This window comes from Pelmatolapia mariae, linkage group LG17 (assembly GCF_036321145.2).
Source record: "Pelmatolapia mariae isolate MD_Pm_ZW linkage group LG17, Pm_UMD_F_2, whole genome shotgun sequence".
Lineage (NCBI taxonomy): Eukaryota > Metazoa > Chordata > Actinopteri > Cichliformes > Cichlidae > Pelmatolapia > Pelmatolapia mariae.
In genome coordinates, this window is record NC_086242.1 from 1,097,497 (window position 1) to 1,122,038 (window position 24,542).

A 24,542-nucleotide genomic window follows, 5' to 3' on the forward strand; every position below is an offset into this window, starting at 1 on the left:
GCGTGGGTGCAGTATTATTCCAGACAGGCTGCATGGCTGATGCTACCTTTGATTACACACAGACTTTATATGTCATCACTAAGCTGGCTGCTCACCAAAATGGAAAGCACCTTAGAAGTCCTGGGAGGAAACCAGGTGAGATCAGGGAAATGAAAGACACACAGAAAAAGCTCATCTTCACAGACGAGGTTCTACACGCTGCGAGAGTCTTCAGCTGTCCACCCTTTTTTGTTTTTTTAAGGAAAATGGGTGCAAGGTGCAACAATTTGTTGAAATGTTGGGCTCGACCTTACATTAGAGCACCTTCAGGTGACCGATGTTGTCATTAGATGATATATAAATAAAACTGAAGTGAAATAATTATAATTGAATTACAAGTCAATAACAAAGTTACATAAAGTGGAACAAACTGCTTTTGCAAAGCTAGCTTGATTGTTATGTGTAGACGGCCTGAGTTCGGTGCCTTTCTATGAATGAATAATTCATAGGTCAGTGTTTAGCAGCTTTGAAATGTCCTGCGATGGTCAAGCTGAGGTCCTGCCTGCTGTGCACAAAGTTTCCCTCCATGCTTCCATCCCGGCGTCTGGTTTTTGGGATGGCAGGACTGGAAATAGCTGGCTGAGCTTTTTTAAGCTGTGGGTTCAAGCGTGGCGGCACACCTTGGGCTTGTTCGGCTCTGGGGACATGAAAAGGTTGTTCAAATGTCACCAGCAACCCCCCGTTCCCGACCTCAAACACAGCGCTGCGCCAGCCCAGAAAGTTATTTGTGAATGTCTCAGATGCCCCGAGGCCACAGTGTGTGTGACACAGTGTGCATTTGCAACTCTGTGTGTGATGACTGTAAATGAGAGCAGTGCAACACTTAAGTGTATTGCAAGTATCGCGCTATTATACGAGCACGCCACGGGTCACATGCTGCTGAGTAGATTAGTGGTTTCGAAATAGATTTTTCAAGAGGTCCATAATACGGGCCCCCGGTGATACACGGTGCTGAGCATTAAAGGTCCAGAAAGGTAGAAATGAGCTCCACATCACCTTCATGTTGCTGGTCTTTGCCTCTCTTCCCTCCCCGCTCCATCTTCCCTCAGTTCCATTCATTTGGTGCAGCTATTAATAGCCCGACCAACCGCCTATCAATACCATCACTACTCCAGCAAGACAGAAGATGTGGGCGTGCCCAAGCCAGCGCAATGAGCTGAACAACAGAAGCTTAGTCTTATGTAACAGGAGCATAGGAGAGACAGAGAGGGGCACAGGGAAAAAAAAATCTAAGAAGAGCAAGTACAAGAAGACGGTCCCTACAGAAGACGAAAAAGAAAGACGAGGGATAAAGATAACAGAAGTCGTTCCATAGATAAAGATAACAGAAAAAGAAGGACCAGAGATATCCACACAGCAGTGAAAGTCGCTATCCTGGCATTTGCACGCGTTCCCTTTCTCCCTTCAGTCACTAAAACCTAATATTTGTGGGTTCACACTCTTTGCTGGCTCAATTTTCCAAGCTTCATGTCGACACCCCTATTGCTTTCTCTCTGTTAGTGCTTATTGATTGAGGCAGGTGCTTTCACTGGCCTCTGTGCTGCAAAGAGAAAAAACTATTTTATTACCAATAAAACTGAAGATCTCCATCCTTCTGTCGCCCCCTTCTCCTGCCGCTGCGTTCAGGTACAGTTGGGCGCTCGACTTACTCGTTTATAAGAAGTTAAGAAAGATCAGATGAAACTATAACAGAAGTAATATTTCTTTGCTGGGTTGCATTTTTTCCCCACTTTGATCAAAAGTACTGCAGCAGAATGAAATATTTGATTTAGTTGCACAAACTTATCAGATAAAAATAAAGCCAGTTAAATGGCACATTATGAAACAGGACCTTCAGAAAGCCTGGAGAGCCATTGCTCCAGTGTGACACTGCGGCTCCCTTCAAACAACAAAGACATAAAAGTTTTGTGCAAGCCCGTGTGTTATACCTGAACGCAGCCAGAACAACAAATACTAAAGGTCCAAAAATTCACTTTGAATTCCTGCAAGCTCCGCGGGAGGCCAAAGGGCAGCACGAGCCGCCACAGTCCCGAGACAGCGCCGCGTGCATTTAAATGTCACCGCTAAATTAAAGCCTTCTCCGACTTGACACACAGTTCAGAGGAACAGCTGTAACGAACAGCGGTATCAAAAGCGTTGGTGAGACGTAGATTTGTACGCAGTACAGAAACACATTTCCTCATTCACTCTCATCACAATGACGAGATCTCGGAACAATTCACACCCGTCGTCTGGTTTAAGCACGGCAAAAATGGCGGCTACAGCTAAAAGTGTGGAAGTACAACATCGACACATAAAGAAAACACTGAGCACTCTCACGGTTCATATTCACAGGAGGAAAGTGCTGACATCAGATCTTAGGGTCAAATATAATGAAAACCGTGGATTTCTTGCTGCCTCGCCGGCCCTCAGGTGAGGATGTGGTAGAAAAGTCTTACGTCAGTGTTTCTTTTAGAAATGCACTCTTATTAGCAGCTGTCCATCCCTGCTGTGTGTGCGCGCGTTTACCTTGGTGATGAGGATGCGGTAGTGCTCAAGCAGGTCATGGTTGTCGTGGCAACCAGCCAGCAGCTGCCAGACTTCAGCTCTGAGTGGCTCAGGAATGCCGCTGCGGACCAATGAGGACAAACCTTTCGGGCGAGTGGACAGGTTCCCATGCCTGATGTACACACACACACACACACACACACACACACACACAAAATCCCATTATTTTACAATGTCGATTCAACCACTTGAACTTTGTCAAAGAGCTGCACGTAAAGTCAATCACTTCTTTGCTGTGACAAGACAGGAGCTTTAATTTTGCACCATTTGAAGTGTCTCGTGTAAATCTTAATGATAAAGATACAACAACATGCGCTTCACCTGCTGTTATGCTACAATAACTCAGCTTCACTCAGTTTACTGATGTATTACTTTATTACAGCAGCAGTGATCAAATGTCATGAAACTGTTTCACTAACAGCAGAAAGTGCACCACTGATGTGCATCAGCAGTGCCACGCTCCCACGTAATAAAAAAATCCTCCTTTAGAAAAATACACTGTCATCTCTTTTTAATGATGCTTGAAATATTCTCATAACACATTCATTGAAGGCATATGAATGCACTTTCCCAACAAAATTCACTTCATGATGTCGACGCAGCTGAAAGAAAAACGGGCTGAGGACTCGAACGGCACAAAGCGTCTCTTATTCATTTTCTAACGACTGCGTCTGAAGCAGCAGTTACTGTAACAAACGCTTTTTGTTGCAACACATTAATTTAAAAAAAAAGTAACAAATAAAAACTTTTTTTATTAAAATTGGCCGTTCTATTAGGCGCCGTGCTTTAGCTCGTTCCGTTTGGAGTAGGGACAAAGACGAGGGTAATTCATTAAAATGTCTCAGCTGTAGTTCGAGTAGGTAATCCATAAAAACTGGGATCATAAAACAATCAAGGTGCTGTAGTGGAAATCACACCATGGCAAAGTGGAGCCGACTTTTCTGCACAAGAGGAAGCTTGGACTTTGGATTTTAAGGAGGTGCGAACGATTCTAAATGTTCTGCACTTTCTTTAATATCTACTATAAAATAATAATACTACTATCTAATATAAACAACTAAAAGCTACACAGTCAGTCCAGCTGGAAACACTTGGCTGTACGAATCAAGCTTAACGTTTTAAAATCAATAAAAACGGATTTAATATGAGCCTAAACTGCCAATTTCCTTTAGTTTTACCCATTTTTCAATCATCGAGAGTTTTCTTTAACCTGCATCACAATCTTAGCAGGAGTCAAGCTACAGATGAAGTTTCATTGCTATGGAAGGAGCCCTCAGCTGAAGCAGACTGCCACCCAGCTACTGTCATGCTGGGTCAGTTGAATTGTGGATACTGTGATCTCTATGGTGCATTTCTTCCACTGCTTAGTGCCACTTCACATATTTTGTCATTCAGTCTCAGTGTGTTCACATTTTGCCTCACCATCTATTGAGGATTCCTCCCCAGGACTCGAGGATTTTCTCAGGACAGTCTTTGGAAACGTCGCCGGTTCCACTGGAAATTTCACTGTCGCTATCTGCAAGACACAGAACAGGACGCCGGTGATGTAGAGGTTCACGATCCATCGCAATCCACGGGTCACGTTAACGTGTAACATGCAGAAAGAAAGTAATGAGAGTTGCAATCAACTGAGAAGTCGAGGAGGATCGCAAACAGTCGTACCCAGGACGAGTTCATCTCGGTTCACTACAGTCGCACAGATGCATTAAGAGGAGCAGCACGGGGACAGATGAGCTAATAAAGCAATATTAGTGTGTGTTAGGAGCATGTATACGAAGGTATACCTGAGCATACAGTTACAGAGACAAACATCTTGACCTTTAACTCCAGGTAAAGCTGAATGTGTCGTCCTTTCAGTCAGTCAACACTTAATAAACACAAAGGGAGCAGGACATGTTTGCATTTGAGCATTTTGCCACCTACCAGGAGAGCTGTGACCGTTTCTGTGACTGCTGTGCAAGAGTCAGGCAGATAAGATATTCTCTCCTATATCTGCACCCAACTAATAAATCCATATTAAGCCACTCTGATACGCAATGCACATTTTCAAACCTGTTAATATTGATCTCACAGTTTAAATGGAGGAAGGAGTGCCTGTGCAGCGCCTACACCTTCCATTATTGCCGTTCTTCTGCCTGATGGTTCGTGAGGCAGACAAGAGGCAATCAGCACGGCGAACCACTTGTGTTTAGATGCAGAAGCACTAATTGACTGTCTGGCCTGCTCTGCTGCTGGAGAGATGAACTGATCCCCACACAGAAAGCACCCACGAGAGCAAAGGCACAGATCCACACTGCATGTTGTGATACGGACGTGGCGTCTGCCGTCAGTGACTATGCTGCACAAGTGCTGACAGATGCACGCACTAGAGGGCGCCTTACTTCATTATGGACCTTCATGATTATTCCTACAGTTTTATATTGTTTAAAGGTGAACTAGAAACACAAAATGAGAGGACAAAACTAAAAAACACAAAAGAAAAATGGTGTTTCCTTACCTAGAAAATAATTTTTTAAAAAAGGTAAAATTAACGTTGAACCAAACAAAACTTGACATCAACTTAATGATGATGAGTCCCACTATGTGTCCAAAAATTAAGAAAACAAACCTGTCATAGTTTCTTTCATGATATCACAGAGATGAAAATAACAGGATGCTTTGGCAGGCCTGACGCCGGACAGGGTAAGTGTCGGGTTGACATTTTCTTCCAGAGCGTGCAGCCACTACACTGACTGCACTGCTGCTCCTATATGTCCTCAAAGCCTTTAGCAGAAGCTTTTCAGGTCTTTATAAATGCTTGATGAGTTCTTTCAAATGGCTCAGACGCAGCACAAAGCAGCTACCTCTGTCCTCAGATTTTCCAAGGCCAGGAAGCGCAAATGCATTCCAACTGCCGGCGCACTCGCCGATAAAAAAAAAGAAAAAGAAAAAAAGAAAACTGAAGACGAAGACCATTACCTTTACCTTTTAATCTGCAGAAGGGGCTGCACACTGACTGTGGGATTCATGTCATGTAGGACGGCTCTCATTTTGAAAGCACTAATGGATTGGTTTGTCTATGTTAAAGCAAGCGGAAATTTCCAGCATGAAGTATGAAGATGTTTTAAATTCCATCTTTTACTCTAATGAACTACAAATCTAATATGACAGCAGTGCAGTGAACAAATCAAGCCTCGTCTGATTACCGTGTTATATTTTGTAACAAATAAGTGATAAACCAAAGGAACATGTATAGAAATGGAAAGTGGTTGTTTGTATGATAAAAACACACACACGGATGCACAGACAAAGTATGATGTGAAAGAAAAGCAAAGAAAAGAACATCAGCTTCGGGGCCATTGTCCACATTGTAGCGAGGGCTGTCGGGGGCGTCCACGTGAACGGAGCGTGTTGGCACACAGCAGTGGCATCTACACCCTGACTGTATTCATTTCTGCACACAATGGGGCTGACCTCCACCTCCACGGCCCCGAGCGCCTCCAATTTTCAGCTCTGGGGGAGAAGTGGGGCGTTATAAAAAAGGCCCTTTCAAAGGCTCTCACAGCACTAGATGCCTGGGTGGCTTCAACGAGTCGGCAGACAGACACGGGAAATACAATTTTTGTCTTCCGTTCAAGGAGGGGAGAGAAAAAGTAGAGAAGTGTTTACATCAGCAGCAGAGAGGACGGAGACGATGAGATCAAGTCTCCAATGATCCCATGTTTTATGGCAGCTCTGAAGTGTTTAGAAGTTGATTTAATTTAGAAACTTAGATTTCACTTTAGTGGGAGAGTAAATCACATAAAACTGTATTACATTAAAACGTTTTTCCTTTGCCGTGTAGATGGAACCTACTGACATGTAAACTCGAGAGATTAGTGGGAGTGTAAGGATCCACAGTGAGACCAGATCCATGATCTGCATCTACAGTAGAGTGCTCTTTTCAAAGCAATGCAGAGCCATAAGTTCCCGTTGCTGCTGAGCATCTGCTACATTACTAAAAGGAGCACGATGAAGATGCTGGTCGTTCTCACCCTGGTGAACAGTGTCGTACAACAAAGCGACATCATATTTGCTGCTTTGGTGCAATTTCAGCCAGTTACGTGTCTCTTGGTTTCTGTAACCTGGTGCATTGTGCCACTGTTGCTGGGTCAAAGGTCGGCTGAGTGACTGCTGGAGGTTGCGACCTGGTGAAATCGGTCGCAAAGAGGGTGCACCGAAAACCTCCAGTGAAAGCTCCCACCTTCAAGTGGCCTGCGTGAAAAAGGCCGACTTGTCTGCAAACATCCTCAACATACGCTGAGCTACAGTGAAACTTCAACACTGCAATCACAACTTTGAAGGCCAATGGTCCCCGTTTCCTGTTTGCAGCACTGCAGTTAAAATCAAATGGATTTAACTGAGCAGCTGTTGTTTAAACATGTGTGAGAATATAGGCTGAGAATTAAGTTAGGTCAGCAACACATTTAACCCATTATGACTTTGTAAAGCAGGCCAAATGTTGTATGTATGTTATGTATATAGCCATCTCTCTGTATCTATTTTTTTTTACCATTTCTTAATATTCTTGTTATTTTTAACAAACTGTTACAGTTACAGTCATATCAACTTTTATGAATACTCTGACAACTAAAATTTCATGTAGTAATTCATTGACATGATCTTTATTTGAATAAATTGTGGCTGCAAAGAAGTAAGAGTACTTCAGAAACTACATCAGAATGTGTGGACGGTGGATATTTGTACATGCGAGCTCGTGTCATTTTCCAAATCAGCACCGACATGAAGTGTGTGGTCTAAATTGGAGCCAGGCCTAATCTGCGACACTTGCACCAACAGCGCTCAGGTGGAAATGCGAGTCCTGTTTATATTAGTGAACTGAAACTGGGTCATGTTTGAGGACCACTGGGTCTAACAGCCAGTGTTGGTGTCATTAATGTTTCTGCTGTTTTGCCTCCATTTCTCTGGCAGCGCTGCAGTTACTGATGGTGAAACATTCAGTGTGCTCTGGCGTATCATCTAAAGCCGTCATGTTTAGATGCAACAAAGATTCAACAGTTTAATCAACACGCAGGACAGCAGCCACTGGATTTAGACAGTTTGCACCTGCAGCATCTTGTCATTATTCTGCAATACGATTAATATAAATTGTAGTCATGCAACTGGCAGTAGCTCCGGGAGAGGGCGTAGAATGTGACCTCCAAAGCACACACGCCGCTCAGTCACACTGTCATAGAGAGGATGCGTGGCAGTGCAGCGGACTTCTTCATTGGTGACATGTTCCGGTAAGAGACGCGCAGGATCTGTCTTAGCCATCGCTGTTGGGCCACAGCGCGTCTTTTGGCGATTTTGGCTGATGGTTTCCGCGTCTCACAAGCGTAGATCGCGGTAGGTATAACGATCGAGTTGAGCAGACGAATCTTCATCCCCAGATCGATGTTTGGGGTCAACCAGATGAGCCGAAGCCGCTGGAAGACTTAACCAGCTTTCACGATCTGACACACGATGTCATGATCAGCATCTGCGTCGCTTGCAAGGCTGCGGCCGAGGTGGGTGAACTGGTTCACCTCCTCCAGCGGTTGCTGTCCTACCATAATGGGATCCTCCATAACGGCGTCACCGATCCTCATGATCCCGCTTGTTCCCGCTGATCTCCAAGCCCACTTTGGCCGCCTCTTGCCCCAAACTTGATGTCCTGGTCTTCATGTTCTTCCAGATGTGAGCCAACAGAGCTGATCATCTGCACAGGCAGGGTCCTTCAGGCGTGTTGGTGGATGCCAAGGTATCCCAAAGCCATCTTGGTCCATTGCAGTCCAATGGCCAGAAGGAAGAGGAAGGGAGAAAGAATGCATCTTTGCCTCACACTGGTCTCAATGTAACGAGTATATAAAATGTGTTGCATCACAAGAATCACATCCCCACAGGACCCGTATCAACACTTTCAAACACACACAGCTCCGTTCGAAGACCGTGGTTCAGGGGGTTGGGAAGCTCATCTTGTAACCGGTTCGATCCCCAGCTCTGTCCGTCTCGGTCGTTGTGTCCTTGGGCAAGACCTTCACCTACCTGCCTACTGGTGATGGCGCGATATGGCAGCCTCGCTTCTGTCAGTCAGGGCAGCTGTGGCTACAACTGTAGCTTGACTGTGTGAATGTGAGAGTGAATGAATAGTGGAATTGTAAAAGCGCTTTGAGGGTCTCAAAAAGCGCTATATAAATGCAATCCATCATTATTATTATTATTATTATTATTATTATTAATATTATTATTATTAAGCAATATGTCCATGCATCTTTGCAAATGATTATAAAACATTCAACTTTAGTGTTTGAATACACTAAGAACAAGGCTCTGCCACAGAAACACGTCGAGTGTGTGGGCTGGTAAAGTCAGTTTGGACTCACACATCGTTACGTGCAGCTACACCAACATGTCGAAGGACTTTAACAACAAAGAGCACATTTTTTCCATTTTTGTGGTTTTGATAGGTGGCTTTCTAAATAAGAATTAAAGCACACCGTCATTGATCGAAGGAGAAATAAAGAAGTCTCACACTGCATTTGAATGGCCCAACGAATATTTAAAGCCAAAAGAGCCAAAAAGAGAGAGAAAGAGAGACACCTCAGTACCTTCATCTGCCTCCTCTTCCTCAGTGGGTGATGCTAGGCGTCCTTTTTCTTCATTGCTTCTTTCCATCTCCCTCTGGAGACTCACCACCTCGTACATAGCGTCGCTCTGACCCCCCCTCTCTGGTGCCTGCTGGGTAAACACGCAGACAAATAATGTCAGGTTGTGTAAAGGGGGGGGGGGGATTCCTGTAGTAAAATGTGTGCTACACTGTAGAATTAATGTGTAAGTCTTTTCAAGCCATGCTTTGACATTACTTCAATTTTAATGACACATGTTCATTTATTTATGTTAAATCTAGAGTGTAATTATTACTAAAACTAACTAAAACTTACTAACTACACCTGAAAAAAAAAAAAAGAAAAGCGTCATAACAGAGTGAAGAAATGCAGAAATACAAAGACGTCGTCAGGCTCGACCTTCGGTGTCACAAGCAGCTGATGTTTATTTCTGGGCCGTTCATTCACCCGAGCGCCGCTGCCGCGCTCCACCACCTGGTAGAACGGATCAATGAGCTGTATTGATCGGCCCACTTGCACGGCGTCTAATGACCAACTCGCAGCACAAATTGGCAGAGAATATAAAGCCTGGCCTATTTTTAGAGAAAACTCGAGGAGGCTTGGGTAACATAATTTGCTTTGCTCTGGCCTCTGCCAGCGAATAGTTAACCCCACAGGATAAATTATTAACAGTGATCAAATTTGAACTGAAATTTGGGCCAAAGAAGCCACACTGCACAAACACGGCTCCAACCGGAAGAGATTTATAGAAAATAATGAAAAAGGGGATTAAGCCAGACTGTTGATATATAAAGGAAGAACATCTCGATGCCAAATGTTACTGTTTGCTGACTGTTAGGATGTGAGCATAGCACCATTCCCGTGCAAATGTAGCAAACATAGCAAAGAGTCTTTGCTACATTTACCATCTACGAGCTTTGATCGTCTCTTTGTTCACAGTCCCAACACTTTCTGAATGCTACCTAAAGCTTTTACTTTATTTTTCCCTTTAGCAAAATAAAGCGATGTCACTGGTAGAAACATGTATGCGAGCGCAACTGAGTGCGAGTGCCCCCACTCCACATTTCCATCAATGAAGGAGCAAAAAATGTCCGGGACATTAAAGATCATGTTTCATTCATTTTAATTCATTCAGATCATTTTAATTTCATGTTTTACAGTTTTTAAATAAATGAACAAAGTTTGAGGACACTGCTATGGAAGCCCGTTTACGCCACTAAAAAAATAAATAAATTTTGACTTATTAACTCGAAATTTCGAGTTAGCTCTGCCAATCACTAATCTACGTGAATGAGGTCACTTTCTTGTTACCCGGAAGCATATGGCGCAGAGTAATGCGCACTCAAAACCGGATCGCAACAAACTGGCTCTTTCGCGAGTACGTTGGCTGATAGTAACGCCATGTGATTCAGCTAATAACACAATGATTTCATCATTTTTGAAGCCACACTGAAAATACTCAGCAATCTGTGCATTCATGACTGGCTGTAGTACTGGTAGCTTAGCTGTAGCATTTGTAGCTGAGGGCTTCAGCTTCCGGGTAACAAGGAAATGACGTCAGTCACGTAGATTACAGATTGGCAGCGCTAACTCAAAATTTCGACTTATTACTTGAAATTTTGAGAAAAGTAAGTCGAAATTTCGAGTTATGGATCCTTGTTTGTTTTTTTGTGGCGGAAACGGGCTTCCATACACTGCACAGTGAGTACTTTACTAATGATTTTTTTACTACCCATCTTCCTGCCAAAGGGTTCTGAAGGACTATTTGGAGGTCCAGTTAGTGGCAAAATCTTCAGTAAAGTCAATCATTGTAGATTTTTAATGTGTGTTAGGATCCTTATCTTGGTTTAGGAGCCATCCATTTAAAACAGATCTGATTTTTTACTTCCAGGACTTTAACTGGTATTTAACTGAATTTAGGAAGTGAAAGGTTTCCCCGAAAACTTCCAGTTCACCTTTACTTGGCCACAGGACCTGCACAATTACAATTACAAACTTTTGATGCTGAATTTTTGGAAAGATGTAGACACAATAAATGTTTTTTACCGTTTGACTTCCACAGCAGTGGATCAATGCACCAGCACCCTCCATGTCTAAGTTTATAACTCACACAAATTCTGACCCAAACCTTTTTGCATTCTACTGTAACGTTTACATACGCTCTCTGCTGATCATTTGAAGTGCTGTAAATTGTTATTATTGCTTTTGGGGAGGAAAAGAAATTGTATAAATTTTAAAGTCTAGTATGGACTCATTCATGGAGCTCAATCTTGAACTAATCTTGGATTCGTCCCAATCATCCAGCCTACAGCACGATGGTTTGCTGCCTGTTGTTTTAGTAAAGCACACACAGGAACGGACTCTTTGGTGTTTCAGATGCTCAATTTTCTTGGCAAAAACATGACAATAGGACTGCATATTTTATATGCATGTGTATCACCTCTGATTGCCATCTTGTGCAAAAACCTCCACACAATATTATCTTTTAATTAGCTCTTAACCACAGCACCAGTCCAACACTCTTCCATTTACTGAGGAGATAACTAGAGAGGCAATCAGGCAGACGAGTCAAACCGCTGCTGTTAATTACCCACGTGCACATAATGAGACAGTCTCTGCTTAGCTCCCACAATCCAAGGCTTCCCCACACTCCGCTGCTTCGCCAGCTCCCCACGGCCCACTAAAAGTGATCTGCTTTTTAACAAGGGAGCGGAAGCTTGCAGCTTAACTGCAGCAAACGCTCAGACACGAGTGCCTTTGTGGGCGGGAGGTGAGTGAAGGTGCACTTTTTTAAACAAAGAAATGTCATTGGGAATTCCAGAAGGCAAAAATGTCTGAAACATTCCCCAACACCTCACACAGGAAGCGTGCAGCTCATTTTTAATCAGCGATGGCACCAACAAACTATGGTTCTGTTACTTAGTTGCAATAAGATCAAATGAGATGAAACTTGACAAAGTTGCTGTTAATTCAGCATTGAGAAGGTTGATAGTGTATCCAGACACGCGCTACATATCACAGTCTACTGTATAATTTTACAGCACAGAGAGATCCGACACTTAAACTCTGATGTTCGTTATGGTCACTCAGTTATTAATAAGACAGGAAGACTACAAGTGGAGGAAAACTGGGAGCTGTTCAAGTGGAAAGAGTTAGCAGATGAAACATTTGTACCATTATAACACAGACCTTTAGCTTATTTGATCAGTGAAGGTGCATTTTTCCCCTCAGTCTGACCACCTCCACTCCACTCATCCCCCGAGCTGCCATCCACTCAAACTGGGACATTATATGAAATTCTAAGTGCATAAAATAATATAAATAATGTGTCTAATACAAAATGATAATAATAAAATCTCATCTTGAATACAGTTCAGCTACCTAACCCAACTTAATAGTTACAACTATTACACACTGCCCTTCAAGTATCCGATCAAACAAACCCATGTCTCATGTTACGGAGCGGCTATAGCTCAGGAGGGAGAGCAGATCATCTACTGATTGGAAGGTTGGCGGTTTGATCCCTGGCTGCTCCAGTCTGCATGCCAGAGTAACCTTGGGCAAGATACTGAAGTAATCAGATTAGTGTTTTCTGTTGAGCATTAATAAAGTGTAAAAAAAAGTGCCTGTATGAAGTGTTTTGAGTGCCCGTGCAGAAAAGTGCCATATAAGAAGCAGTCCATTCACATTTTACAGTCGGTCTGTCAAATAAGCTTTGACATCATCTACACACTCTCCTGTTATAAGGAAACAAGCACAGTTTCAGTAAAGATACCTGTCGGAGTCTGAGGTAGAAAGTCTCACTGAAGGTCTTGCGGCTGAAGTACCAGAAGCGCTCGTTTGACGGATAGACCCTGACTACAGTTTCCAACAGGAAGCGAACTGGCTCCACCACTTCGGTCACCACCAGGTCCACCGCCACCGTCATAAAGACCTGTTTATCTGCAGGAAAAAGCAAGCATGATGAGACACTGGTGCCGTCTCTTTCTTTGTTACAGCTACAGAGTTACAGATGACATTTAAGGCGTGCATACGATTGCCGGTCAGCTATAGTTCAGCTTTCAAAGCATTCAGAGCATCGCTGTGTTCTCATTGTTTTTAAATGGTAAACCAGGCACATCACATCAGCACCCCTTTCCCAGAAAACAGACAATAGCAACTTCAGAAACAGTCAAATCTCACTCAATGAATCCAGACATGCACATGTGCTGGGTCCTACTGTGAGGCAGAAAATCCACACATCCTGCAGGGAGGCCACACCCCCTGGTGGATAAGCTCTCCAAGTTCCCAACATGTCTGCAAGTTCAACTGTTCAGTGAAAAGTTTACACCACTAACTAAACCCAGAGCTTAACCAACCACTTCTAAACAGATGTTTTGATTTATGCAACAACATCTTCATAACAAAAAGCTCCAAATGAACAAATCACTTAATGTTTCTGTTCTGGAGACAGCCTCATTATGAAGGAGGAACAAAAACAAAAGGACAACGAGGCAAGAGACGTAGCGTCACAGCAGGGAGGTTTTATTATTTGAATCAAGCCGTAAAGGAGCCAAGTGCATTTCTTAACTAGCAGCAAAAGAAAGTCGAGCTATGGTTGATTAAGTCTCCTGACTGCACAGATTGTTATTAAAAGAAGTCCATAAGCCTCATGTGCACCGAGACTTCCACACCGTTACAAAATGCACGATAATGAGATGTTTCAAATACGATTTTCCTCTAATCTGTCTTTTTAAAGGGTCGGCACAGGGCTCCACACGTCACTAAAAATTAGCATAGAGCTAGATTGATGCTCACCTGTACAGGGTTCATCTTCACTACCTCCATCAACATCAACTTGCATTAAAACCTGCAGGTTTCACTTGCAGGAAAAGTCAGAAAGCTGCTTTTAATTGGATTTCTTGTGAGCGTCCAAAGCTCAGTTACCTCTGATGCTCGACACAATTTGTTTATGCGTCCACATGTAAAACATGCCAAGCCGTAGGTCACACGGCCAGCTTCCACACAGCACAGAATGGATTAAGGCAATTATCACACCCACTCCAGTGCGAGCGCTTCCCCAAATGTGACCTTGAGCTTTTAGCAGTCGCACTGACAGTAATGTATGGAAATAAATCCTGTTGCATTTGTATTTTTTTATTTATTTTTTTTTTAAAACACGTGTTTGTAGAGCTAGTAAACAGGTACTCGTGGGCTGTTATGCTGTTCGGGGTTTTCAGGGCAAGAATGCAAACTGCAAACGCAGCCCCTTTTTTGGCTTTGTAACATATAAAGTATCTCGGATCAGTGTTGAAACTTTATCTTCTATGAAAGTGGTACAAACCAAAACAGGTCACATCAAGCTAGAAGGAGAAAAGAAAGAAAAGGAGTCATCATAACCTTTAGGCGTGTCTTCATTCAGTGGTTGAAAGGCTGCCATGTTGGGGTTCCAAGTTCCTGTGATAATGTAGGCCTTCCCGTCAGAGCTCTTCCCCATCGATTCCTGCGTACGGATTAACCGGTGGATTATTTTCTTGTAACAATCTTCTGGTTTAACAGTGAGCTGAGTTAGAGTTAGTGCTACTCACCATCTCTAGTAGATGCATGTCACTGTTGCAGACTTTCTGTCCTGGACTCAGCAGCATCCCAAAACACCTGGAGGGAAGACGCAGGAAGTTCAATCCACAAATCAATATCAGCTAACTGCACAGATGCAGTCTGCTTGCAGTCTGCTGAGTCGAGAAAGGCAAGAAACCGGGCGACGCAAACAGCTCAATGAGTCAAACTGCACTTTTACACGGTATAAAATGCTACAGCTTTGGTAACTCAGTAAGATGGCGTTGGTGAACAATGATTAACAACCACCAGAACAAACTCCAACAACCAGAATTAAGAAAAGTTAGAACAGGAAACTCTACTTTCTATCATACACTGAATATTTATGTAACTCCTGCCTGCTTTCACTATAACAGCCCACAGCTCCCCGACTGCTGCTCGCTGTCCCCCGAGGACCCAGACAAGCATACATGACCATTTAAGGACGTCTCCTCACACTCGAGCTTAACCAGTAAGACTTCCATAAAGTCTGTAATGCTGTTACTTATCCTGAAGTGACAGTGGACTAAAAGCTGAAGGCTAAGATTACATTTAAGGAGATCAGGGAATAAGTGCAGCGGGGTGCTGCTCACCTCTCGATGCCCAGCTCCTTGTTACACATCTGTTGGACTGAAACCACGACCTTCTTTTGGACGGACTGTCTCAGCTTGAAGTAGAACTTTTCTCTGTCCTTAGGCACGGGGCTGTAGGGAGCAAGAAGGATGAATTACTACACAAGTCCAGAGGGATGACTGCATATGCAATAATGCTCATGTTAGTGCCATCTGTAAACTTATTTTCCTGATCTTTTCTCTGGGGAAATTATAATAATCTGAGCGTGATTGATAAAACATTACAAGTCCTCTGTTCAGTCTCTTCCATGTGCCGGATTCTTCACTTCATCTCAGAAACCAGATGACAGCATGAAAATGAAAATTGATCTCTACTTGTAATAAGATGATTTAAGATTATCAGCTTTATGCTCTTTGCAGGTGAACAATACCAGATAAAATACATTAAATCTTTCCCAACATCTCTGTCATCCTGACAGTCCCGTGATGGAGAGGAGAAATAAACTACATATATGAAATGCAGGTGTGTTTCTGCACGTGTGATCATGTACTTGTAGTTGCCTTTGCCATCATCCTCTTTGATCTCCAATGTAACAGTGAAGGTATAGAGATCACCGTCAGGTGGACTGGACAGCGTCGTGTCTCTGATGTCTGCTGGTCGTGAAGAACGCCGAAAGGCCGTAGAGAAGCTGTACAAGATACGACTGACCTGGATGGACGAGGACAAGAGAAGATGGTCAATGACGGAGGAAGCTTTGCAGGTAAAGATGATTAAAAAGACAGCATGAGTGATAGATCACGTATGGATCACCTACAGATATAAAATAAATAACTCTGTATACACAAATGAAGAGCTGAGCAAGAAAAAAAGACAACAGCGCCCTCAGCTGGTTGAATAGTGTCAGTACTTCTAATTCCGTGGTATGTTTACATAAAAATACAGAACATATACAAAACAAACAAACAAAAAAACCCAAACAAAATATTTGTAATAACATGATTTCCTGTTCCGAGCAACTCTCAACTTGCACGGCTGCAAAAGCCCTAAAAATGTGCTGAACTTCCAGTCGTCCAGTGGAGTTCTTGTTTTAGAGTCTGTGTGTAGGTTCAACTGAAAGAACATCCAAGCCACCTCCAAGCTGCTCGTGAAACCCTCGTCTGCAGCTTCTGGACAACACAGAAGGTCCAACAACCCAACATTCACACTTCTCTTTAAAGCGTACAGCGCTCACTTTTCCATTTTGTTACACTATTATTATCGGGTAAATCACTGCAACACGACAACCCACACACCTCACACCCAGTCTAAGACAGCCATAGTTTGTAGCCCAAAAATATGGATTATGATGAAATGGTCAAAAACCTTGCAGGCTGTAGGCTCAGGCAGGTGGAAGAGTGTGTCAGTGTCTGTTTGTCAGTCAGTAAAGGTACAATATTATGTTGGCGTCTGCTCAAAACAGTCATTTAATCAATTATTTCATTGGCTGCATCAACAGGAGGGTCTTCGTGGAGTAAAATACGTTTGATGCTGCAGTTTGTCATAAGAAGTACAAAACTCACAGCCTCCTTGATGTGGCAGGAGAAAACATGAATCTGGAAGTCCTCCGAGCTTCGGTAACTCTCGGTGAAGGAAAAACAGTCACTTTCCACCGAGCCCTCTCGACCTCGAGCACAGAACAGCACCTTGTAGATCGGGAAGGAGGCGATCTCTGTGCCTGTAGCCTGGTCCACAATCCTGGAGAATCACAATTCATTCTCAGACTTTCAGTGTAAAAGCACATTAGACTTATAAATATATTCATCTGTAATGTACTTAATTTCTAGAAATACATTTATACCAAGTTCCATCTATCCCCCCCCCCCCCCCCCCCCCCCCCCCCCCCCAATTTCCAGCCCCTGAAAGCCCACAGCAATTACAAACTGTTTGAAATTAATCATATTTTCCAAATTTAAAAAAAAAATGTATATAGGGAGAAAAAGTGCTTTAAGCACATCTATTAAAACATTTCATGCTCCCTCTGATCTCTGCTCAGGTCACTTCATCTGTGACTAAACAGGAGTGTCCTCTAACGATTTTCATCACTAGTTACTCTCTCCTGGTCTACGTTTCACTTCATCTCACTTATCTGTACAGTCTGGCTGACCTGACAGAGCCCTCAGGACCACAGGGGACATGTAGCGTGATGGGGATGGGGATGGCACTTTCAGCTCGCAGGGTGGCCATGGCCCTCTGTGCCTCCGCCTCATTACGAGGGGCTTTGACCCAGGTGCAACCCAGGTAGGACAGCTTGTTGAACTGCACACTGTCCTCCTCCAGGACCGTTGGGCTTTGTGGTGGTGGACATGCTTCTGTGAACGGACATGAAGGTTTTTGGTGTTTATTTTTCTTTTGACCCGTGTCAGTATAACAGCTGTTTCACTAGCATGTAAAAATAGCAGAGAGGAAACCACAAAAACACTGAGAAGTAGTAAAGATGAAAAGAAGGTGGGGAAGAATGATACAGGAAGTTGGGGTGGGGGGTGGGGTTGTTCTCTAAAAGGACTTAATCCGGAACTTTGAAACTCTGCAAACAGGAAGCAGAACAATGCAAGCTGCAGCTGGACTTCCACTGCTGAGTGGCTCTTATGCTACATCATGCAAACCATTTCCTCTTAGCTCCCTCTGCAGCTGTGCAGCAACACTGCTTCAGAATCACTGGCAGCTTGGAAAATGAACGAAACAATAAGAAAGTATGGGACTGAATATTGTTTTGTACATGTAAGGTAGGTGTCAGTGAAAATGTTTAATGTGGTCCATCGTTTGGTCCCTGCATTCACTGGCTGCCAAAACATCAAGACATGCCAAAGCATGGAAATAATCCCGTGTGGTTTAGCCAAGGGAACGAGGAACCCAGCAGTCGTGAATGTTCTGCGCTATAATCTGCACACTTTAAACATCACTGCCATCCCGTGAGGTTTTCACCAAGGAGCTGGCAGGTTAAAAACCAGCCTGACGTTGTGTTCCAACAAGGACCTTTGTCAGCTAATGGCTGGAACTGTAAACACTGCTTCAGAGCAGTGTTTGTTGAACCAAAGTATCAGTACCATGGGTCAAAGTATCAGAAGTGGCAACATCAGAAAGTTAAAAAAATATATATTTATAATAATAATTTTAGCTTTTCAAATATATAAAACTTCACCTAAGTCGATATCTCTGCTTTGATTTACTTCTATACTCATTGACCTCTCCTTAAGAGAGTATATTTAAGCTTAATATTCATTTCTTTACTGACTTATTTACTTTTTGGAAGTTTTTCTTTCCTCCATGTACAAAGCAAAATGTCCTTGCTAATGCACACATGGTTAAAGCAACATCAGAGTTCAGATAGCAGCCTTGCTAATCTGATATCATTAAAACTGGATGTGTGTGTGTTTACATATCTTTGTGGGGACCAAAAATTGGAAGTTTCCCATGCTCGTGGAGGCCGACAGCCCTTATGGGGACAAAATTCTGGTAACACAAGTTTGAAGACATTTTTCAGACTCAAAATGTGGTTTTTGTGTCAGGGTTACAGTTAGGTTAGGGTTAGGCATTCATTTTTGATGGTTAGGGTAGGCAGCTAGGAAAAGCATTATGTCAGCTAGATGTCCCCACAAGGATATGAATACACACACCTGTGTGTGTGTGTGTGCGTGCAGCACACAAATTAATGTTTTCAAAGCAAGAATGTGGAAACATTACTTCTTTTGTGCTGCAGCGTTTACAGCGAAGCGAGAACAAACACCGAGTGTGTTCACATCACTGCAATAAATAATAATCACTGTCCCACGATGTTATAAAGATAAGCTTTACAGAACATGACGACCATATACACCATCCATCCAGTAACAACCACATTGGTACGTTTTGATTAAACAAGTTAGCTTTCAGGAGAATACTGGAAATTTCCAAGTATCAGTGTTACTACAGTATATTGTGTAATACACTTAACTTGATATCAATGACCTGAAAGGTCCAGAATGTGTACCTGCAGGCTGGGTCTGTAGGACTCGGCTCTCTGGTTCCTTGTGCTTCTCCATCTTTTCCACATTGCTCTTCTCCACCTTCACTTCATCATCATCATCCAACACCTCCTCCATAGCTTTTTCCAGCTGTTCACTCCCATTCCAAGACATCTTAGTGAGAAAGAAGCAACACAAAATGTGAAAGTTTAAAGAGGAACAAGGAGAGATGAAAACAGGGTGGAGCAAAGGTGACAAACCAAATAAAGAGGTCTGTCTTTAACTGATTTAATCAGCTGACATCCCACAGAATTACATACAAATGCAGGTATAAACAGTCCCGATGAGTGGGGATAAAACTAATCAAACTGGTGATAACCTAGGCACATGTAGCTGCAAAACCAAAAGATTTGTAAAACCAGGAGGACAATGATGCTCAAATGTGCCCAGCTTTCAGGCAGCCAAAAAAAGAAATTGATTAAATATGAAATTGCATCCATATGTGGTTCCGACCTTGAGTCTCGGTTTTCCCTCAGAGCCCTGCGGTGAGCCTGCAGAGCTGGACTGCACCAGAACAAACTCCTCACTAGTGACGGTGGCCACGGACTCAGTGGAGCTGCTGACTTTGCCCAGTGAGGAGTTGTCATCCATGGCTAGCCGCTTTCCTGAGGGCTGGCCAGGGAGAACAGGGTAAAGCTCTCCCCTTCCCTCCTGTGTGCCCAGCTCCAAAGGAAGGTATCCTGCATACACAACAGAGCAACACAAGATCATTCAGGTGCTCTTCTTACAGTTTGGTAAACAGCATTTAGATTTTGAAAGCCTGCGATGCATTTAAACACACAAGGCAACACGAAACCACAGTTTTGCAACCCAAAACATAAAGTTACAAGAACCTAATCCAGGCACCCTATCATCTTTGACTTAATCCTTGCCTAGTAGTTTGGAAAATTTGTAAACCTAACCTCAGATCTGCAGTTGCTAAATTCCTAAGATTGTTTGCATGCCCTTGGGGTGTGATTAAAATCTCTTAAATCTCTCATGTGCCATTTCCCTGAGAGCGTCGTTGACGGGCCAGGCTGGCAGCTGAACGGGCTCGTTGGGCTTTCCTTAATCACAGTTCAGTGCAGATCCATTTTCCACATGTTTAAGACAAACATGCTGAACTCGGGCATCTTTATCATTCATCACCTCCCCCTTTCTTTCTTACTGCTGCACTACTACTCTGTCATAACCAAAGAAATACTGACAGTCATCTCTAAACTACTTCCCTCACACCCTTTTATGGAGCAAACTTCATAGGCTCTTTCATTTGGCTGTGATTCAGCAGAATTGAGCTTTTCCTGCTAACTAAACAACAGATTACTCTGGCTGGTGATTACTTATTGTTAGGCTAGCATTCGTTTCTATCCAATGCCCTTTTTACTTTGCATTTGTGGACACGTGTGTTAACCACAAGCACCCACAAACACAGTCTGGACCTCTGTGCCAGCCCTGCATGTCACACCCTGCTCCTTCAATAGCTGTACTGGGAGTTGTTCAACAACACAAAGGAGCATGCCCCACGCAGAGCTCATTGATATGCGGTTATATGCAAGCGCAGATAACACACTCGCCTTCTTCAGCGTACAATTAAGTTTGTGCAACTGTTTACATAAAAGGTAACACCTTCATTAACAGTCAGGCAAAGCTGAAAAACAGCCGGTCACACTTGACTCCCAAAAGGGAAACTATTTTGGTAATCAGTGAATCACTTGAACTATTATCTGCAGCTAAACAGCATAAAATTAATTAGTTTAAATCTGCAACTGAAACTTTTCTCTGTTTTGTATAATTGTAACCTGCATGCGTTTGGATTTTTCTGTATCATTTTAAACTTCATAAAGTTAGACGTGACCTTAGGCAAACCCAACACCAATGCATCGTGTTAAATCTATTGTATCTAGCGGGGTTTTGCAGCATTTATGATGACACTGTGGGGCTCGGGGGCGAGGTGCAGGGTGGACCCAAGCCTTCAAATTGGCAAATGCACATAGTCAAAGTAATGAAAGAGGTTATTCATTCACACAGAGTGAAACGATTACATGCAGACAGAAGGCACTCACTCACGCTAACCCAGGGAATTATATTCATACATGCATGTGCACACAGACACAAGCAAACACTAGAAAAGCAACAGGGTCATGTGCTCCATTCAGACTTATTCAGTTACACAAAGCACAGAGGACACTCCCAGTGATTCGCTTACGGAAGTAGCTGCAATGAGAAGAACCAGTGAAACACAGACAGTGCTGGGAAAGTATGTCATTTATAGCAAAAGCCTCCTTTGCTTGTGTTGGATCTTACTCATGCTGAATCTGAGGAGTGTGTTAAACACACTATTAATCATCACTGTGCAAGTACAAATCTCCATGTTCCACACACAAACAGTCGGGTACAGAAAAAGCAACACAGCACAGAATCTCCTGTATTTGTCAACAAAATCCCTTCTTTTATAAATAAAACCAAACATTTAAGAAGGTTCTGAGGTTAAAAAAATAAATAAAACAAAGCTTATGACTGTTGACTAATTTATCAATCATGACCTAATTTTAGATCAGTAAGCCAGCTGGTCATTTCAAACCTTACTTCCTACACATTGTGCCGTTTCTGCTCAGGCTGAACCGTCCCTTCCAGAAATCTGCACCCAGTCATTACCAGCCTGTTCAGCACTGTCCCAGATGATACCAACAACTGCCTGCATGGAAACTGTGAGTTGCCAGTGGGTTGGACAGACTGCGCCCACATGAGCTGGGCTCACCAGCCACAATATGTCTGTAAGGGTGAGTGAGGGCGCTCGCCCTGCTGCTCTATCGCAGATACAGCACCGTCAACATTTTTATCTACAGTGTGTGACCTGAGCCCACGTCCTGGAGGATGGTGGAAACAAACACTTGTGACACTTCACTTGAGGATTGGCTTCGTCTAATCCTAGCTCTTCCATGTGTTTTGGCATCTTTAGCTGCAGCTATCATTGCAACATGTCTCCATCGCATAACTTATTGTGTTTTAGACGACGTGGCCAACCCGCCGTCTGCTCCTTTGCCTCCTGTCATTGACAGAAAGATTAAGTGCCATAAGTGCGCTGAGTAAACCTGCCATTGCACCACAGCAAACCTGTTAACCTGGTACAAAACATAATACATTGAAAGGGTTAGGTTAGGGTTACTATTTTAAGAGCAGATAAGCCGTGTTTCCTTTACGTGCAGTCATTTGCATTGCCTGCATCTACATTTCAGCCAGTGCACCTGTGTTATAATCAAGCATATAAAAACTGCTAACTGGGTATGTGTTGGACAGGTGTCATGTCTGACCAGGTAGCCTCTTTCTAGGATTTGGGTGTGGCATTCATTTCCCTGTATCCATGTTCCTGGTAAGGCCAACAGGGCAAACTGATTTCATTGATACAAGTAACCACAGCCAGGTCTGACATCTGAACATGACTGAGACAACTCCACACAGACAAACAAAGACTAAATTAAGTTAAACCAGCTCTGAAGTTTGCTGGTGAATACAGCGGGCGTTTTGCCTCTTAGTGACACCTGACACCTGTCACTGAATCACTTCCCGTTAGGTCTGACACCACAGTTATTTTCATGCAACTTGTGACGTTTTTGTTTATAGCACTTTCAAAATTACCTCAACCAGCACGTAGGAAGTTCAGGGTTTCACACTTCAGTGTACTTTTTAGACAACATGTGCTGAACACTGTACATCACAGCAGCACATCGAGAGCTTTTTAGTAAAACTAAAAGGGGAAATGTAGGCCAATTGTTCCAGTTATACTGGTTAGCTTTCAGGGCCGCTGTGTTAAAACACTTTTTAAAGTAAGCCAAAGAAACACCCTTGGTTTGAAGCCAGGGACAAAGCCCAGCCTATCACTTGTTTATTCCAGTTTATTGATACCGCCACAGCCTACGCCAGTTAAAGCATACAGAAGCTTGATTGTTGTTAAATACTACCCGTTTTTCTCCATGTCAATAAATTTTTACAATCTTTTTAATCACTGATTAATCTGACAGTTATCACGTTATACGTGTGTGCATGTACGTCAAAAAAGACTCTGTTACAGGTTATCCTATTTAAGTCTTTTCCCCATAAAGACTCCTATCTGATGACTCCACACATCCCATGTGGCAAAGAAAAACCCCAAAATATTTTGTTAACTCTAACTGGGAATTACTCTGAATCTGAGGAACTATGTGCAGTTCCCCGGTACTCAATAAAAGCGGCTTTATTGACTCGGACGACGGGACAATAACTTTGTATTTGAGGAAACACACGAAAAACGGACGTTTGTATCACAATAAAAATATGATGAAGCCAAGTCCAGTCCCAGGAGACACGTGGATTTAGTTAAAAACAACAGAAAATAAAAATGCATATCAGGACGTCATAATCAGCTGCTTCACACAGCAGCACCCACGAGTTCAATGGTGAATCTGCAAAGAATTACAAACAAAGGAATTAGATGTCCTTTGTAGTAAAGAGCCTTTCCTTAATCCATCCATTCTCTTCTGCTTATCCAATTCAGGGTTGTTGGGGAGGATAGAGCATATCCCAGCTGCCACAGGGAGAAAGACGGGGTCCACGCTGGACAGGTCACCAGTGTGTCGCAGGACTGAGAGGCAGACGACCAGCTGCACTCACATTTAGACCTGTTTGCAATTTAGAATCACCAGTCAACCGAACCCCACCGAGTCCCTGTCTTTGGACTGTGGGGAGGAAGCCGGGGAGTACCCGGGGAGAGACCCCATGCTACCGTGCTGCCTTTAATCAGAAAACACTGACACACCACTTCACTTGTTTTCCTCTCCAGCTGACCACGAAACAGGATATTCCTCTCATATTGCCAACTAGAAAACAGCAGTATCATCGCACCTCCTCCCTGTGTTCTCTCACAGAGCAAACCATTATCATTTACATCTTTTAAAAACCACCTAGCGCCATCTCACACATCCAGCTGCGGTTTGTGGATAAAGTCCTGCATGTCTCCTGCAGGCTGAACAGAACTGTACTGATGATGTCATCCTGGAGCTGATACACAGACAGGGGAACAGATGCTGTGACACTACGACAGCAGCTGGGATGAAGTACAGACACATTAGTTTGAACACTTAGCTAAAGCTTTCTAAACGACCTTTCTGAATAAGACACGTTCAGGTGT

General features: G+C 43.2%; 1 protein-coding gene across 1 annotated transcript in view; it reads right to left on the reverse strand.

Moving 5' to 3' along the window:
- rabgap1l (RAB GTPase activating protein 1-like) overlaps positions 1-24,542 on the reverse strand; it is a 92,536-nt gene that overhangs the window by 67,243 nt on the left and 751 nt on the right. The window contains exons 2-13 of the mRNA XM_063500420.1: positions 19,853-20,079; positions 19,366-19,513; positions 17,503-17,707; positions 16,919-17,093; positions 15,910-16,067; positions 15,380-15,490; positions 14,780-14,846; positions 14,592-14,694; positions 12,988-13,154; positions 9,195-9,324; positions 4,009-4,102; positions 2,548-2,698 (exon numbers count right to left, since the gene is read on the reverse strand). Coding sequence (XP_063356490.1) covers positions 2,548-2,698; positions 4,009-4,102; positions 9,195-9,324; positions 12,988-13,154; positions 14,592-14,694; positions 14,780-14,846; positions 15,380-15,490; positions 15,910-16,067; positions 16,919-17,093; positions 17,503-17,707; positions 19,366-19,513; positions 19,853-19,990 — 1,647 coding nt within the window. The 5' untranslated portion in view covers positions 19,991-20,079. The remainder of the gene's footprint in view (positions 1-2,547; positions 2,699-4,008; positions 4,103-9,194; positions 9,325-12,987; positions 13,155-14,591; positions 14,695-14,779; positions 14,847-15,379; positions 15,491-15,909; positions 16,068-16,918; positions 17,094-17,502; positions 17,708-19,365; positions 19,514-19,852; positions 20,080-24,542) is intronic.